Here is a 2,780-nt window from a genome sequence, read left to right on the forward strand (position 1 = left end):
CAAGAAGTCATTTAAGAGAAGATAATTTAGTAATTTCACTCAAAGCTGCTTCCAAGTCAAGACCCGGCCAGCAGGGAGCCTAAAAGGTAGCTTCAGTGAAGGGGATTTAGCTGGCTCATAACTAGTGTGCCATTTCCCATACAGTGTATATCCCAGGTACCTACGCTAAAGGGAATCTCAATCTATTCACAACCACTCACTACCACGCTCAATAACATTTCACTTCCTATCCCCGATGACCTTCAAAGCAAATTCCCAATCTCGAACAAAAAAAATCAGTAGTCCACGACAGTGCCTGCAACCGTGATAGTAGTTGAATTCACCTTATGCTGCGCAGGAAAGATTAGACTAGTTTATAGCACCATCTAGTTAGACTATAAATCATCCGACTTCTCATAGAACCGCGGATGCCACCTTTTTTTTTATAGTATTTCTGTGTCCTGTGGACAGGCGTCTATTCCTTTACACAGGGCGGAGAATGAAAGACGTCATACAGTCGCCGTGAACATATCACGTGGTTCAGACATTTCTAGAAGTGTGCAGCGTGTCGTGTCTATATCTGAGCAGCCGTCGCCGTTTGGTTTTGTTATTTTCAAACGTGCTTTACCTAACACTATTATTCCTACATAATGCTGAGCGCCAGTAAAGTCGTCTTTCGTCTGCTGTCAAGCGTACCACGAAGCGAAGCCCGAAAGGTAGATAATGCTATGTCTTGAAAGTTGATTTTATATGCATGCTTTTATTGTATTGGTTACTATGTGAACCCTTATAAAATATTCATATGTAATAGATACGTCATCTATTGTTGATGAAGTAATGCCATTGATTCTAATTTTGTATATTAAAACTTTTTAAATTATCTATGGGATTGTGTTCAAATATTATAGACTGCATAAAATTAGTGTGGCTGGGTGAAGGAAGAGTCCCTGCACGGTTACATAAAAGGTAATTGAAATTGTACGATCTTGATTGACATTGTAGTTTAACTAGTTTTTATTCATGAAGAAACAAAGAGGATAGGCATAAGGCACTACCTATACAAAATGTGTAGGACTACCCTCGCATAAGTCCAAGGTGTAATAAATGGGTCCAATAAATTGTGGAATATTTCTTTATCCAGACCAAACAATGATGCACAAATCTTTGTGTTTACAGGTATCATTCAAGAGGTGCTCATATTCATAAAGCAGATAGATATGAAAAAGAAACAAATGCAATAGTGTATTACCGTCAAACAATATTAAAAACAATATTATATGTATATCTCAGATTGCATAACACAAATATATAAACACTCCAATTATGCCTTGTAATGGCCGCCTACCGAATTTGGCAGATGGAAGTGGCTCATAGCAAAGTTCTTTAATTCCAAAAGGGTCCACTGATGGTAGCAGACGCCAGAACAGGCAAGGTGTGTGTGGGGTGTATATGTGTCTGTGTGTGTGTGTGTGGGGTGTATATGTGTCTGTGTGTGTGTGGGGTGTATATGTGTGTGTGGGGTGTATGTGTGTGTGTGTGTGGGGTGTATGTGTGTGTGTGTGTGGGGTGTATATGTGTGTGTGTGTGGGGTGTATATGTGTGTGTGTGTGGGGTGTATATGTGTCTGTGTGTGTGTGGGGTGTATATGTGTCTGTGTGTGTGTGGGGGTGTATATGTGTCTGTGTGTGTGTGGGGTGTATATGTGTCTGTGTGTGTGTGGGGTGTATATGTGTCTGTGTGTGTGTGGGGTGTATATGTGTCTGTGTGTGTGTGGGGTGTATATGTGTCTGTGTGTGTGTGGGGTGTATATGTGTCTGTGTGGCGTGTATATGTGTCCTGTGTGTGTGTGGGGTGTATATGTGTCTGTGTGTGTGGGGTGTATATGTGTCTGTGTGTGTGTGTGTGGGGTGTATATGTGTCTGTGTGTGTGTGTGTGGGGTGTATATGTGTCTGTGTGTGGGGTGTATATGTGTGTGTGTGGGGTGTATATGTGTGTGTGTGGGGTGTATATGTGTGTGTGTGGGGTGTATATGTGTCTGTGTGGGGTGTATATGTGTTCTGTGTGGGGTGTATATGTGTCTGTGTGTGTGTGGGGTGTATATGTGTGTGTGTGTGGGGTGTATATGTGTGTGTGTGGGGGTGTATATGTGTCTGTGTGTGTGGGGTGTATATGTGTCTGTGTGTGTGTGGGGTGTATATGTGTGTGTGTGGGGTGTATATGTGTGTGTGTGGGGTGTATATGTGTGTGTGTGGGTGTATATGTGTGTGTGTGGGGTGTATATGTGTGTGTGTGGGGTGTATATGTGTGTGTGTGGGGTGTATATGTGTGTGTGTGGGGTGTATATGTGTGTGTGTGGGGTGTATATGTGTCTGTGTGTGTGTGGGGTGTATATGTGTCTGTGTGGGATGTATATGTGTCTGTGTGTGTGTGGGGTGTATATGTGTGTGTGTGTGGGGTGTATATGTGTGTGTGTGTGGGGTGTATATGTGTGTGTGTGTGGGGTGTATATGTGTCTGTGTGTGTGGGGTGTATATGTGTCTGTGTGTGTGGGGTGTATATGTGTCTGTGTGTGTGGGGTGTATATGTGTCTGTGTGTGTGGGGTGTATATGTGTCTGTGTGTGTGGGGTGTATATGTGTCTGTGTGTGTGGGGTGTATATGTGTCTGTGTGTGTGGGGTGTATATGTGTCTGTGTGTGTGTGTGGGGTGTATATGTGTGTGTGTGGGGTGTATATGTTGTGTGTGTGGGGTGTATATGTGTCTGTGTGTGTGTGGGGTGTATATGTGTCTGTGTCTGTGTG

The 2,780-nt window shown here is 43.2% G+C and overlaps 1 protein-coding gene across 1 annotated transcript in view; it reads left to right on the forward strand.

Annotated features, from left to right (window-relative positions):
• The first annotated feature begins 499 nt into the window (after nt 1–499).
• HSPA9 (heat shock protein family A (Hsp70) member 9) overlaps nt 500–2,780 on the forward strand; it is a 206,252-nt gene continuing 203,971 nt past the window's right edge. The window contains exon 1 of the mRNA XM_075209728.1: nt 500–695. Within this exon, the coding sequence (XP_075065829.1) occupies nt 630–695 (66 nt within the window). The 5' untranslated portion in view covers nt 500–629. The remainder of the gene's footprint in view (nt 696–2,780) is intronic.

Source organism: Mixophyes fleayi, chromosome 4 (assembly GCF_038048845.1).
Source record: "Mixophyes fleayi isolate aMixFle1 chromosome 4, aMixFle1.hap1, whole genome shotgun sequence".
Taxonomy (NCBI): Eukaryota; Metazoa; Chordata; class Amphibia; order Anura; family Limnodynastidae; genus Mixophyes; species Mixophyes fleayi.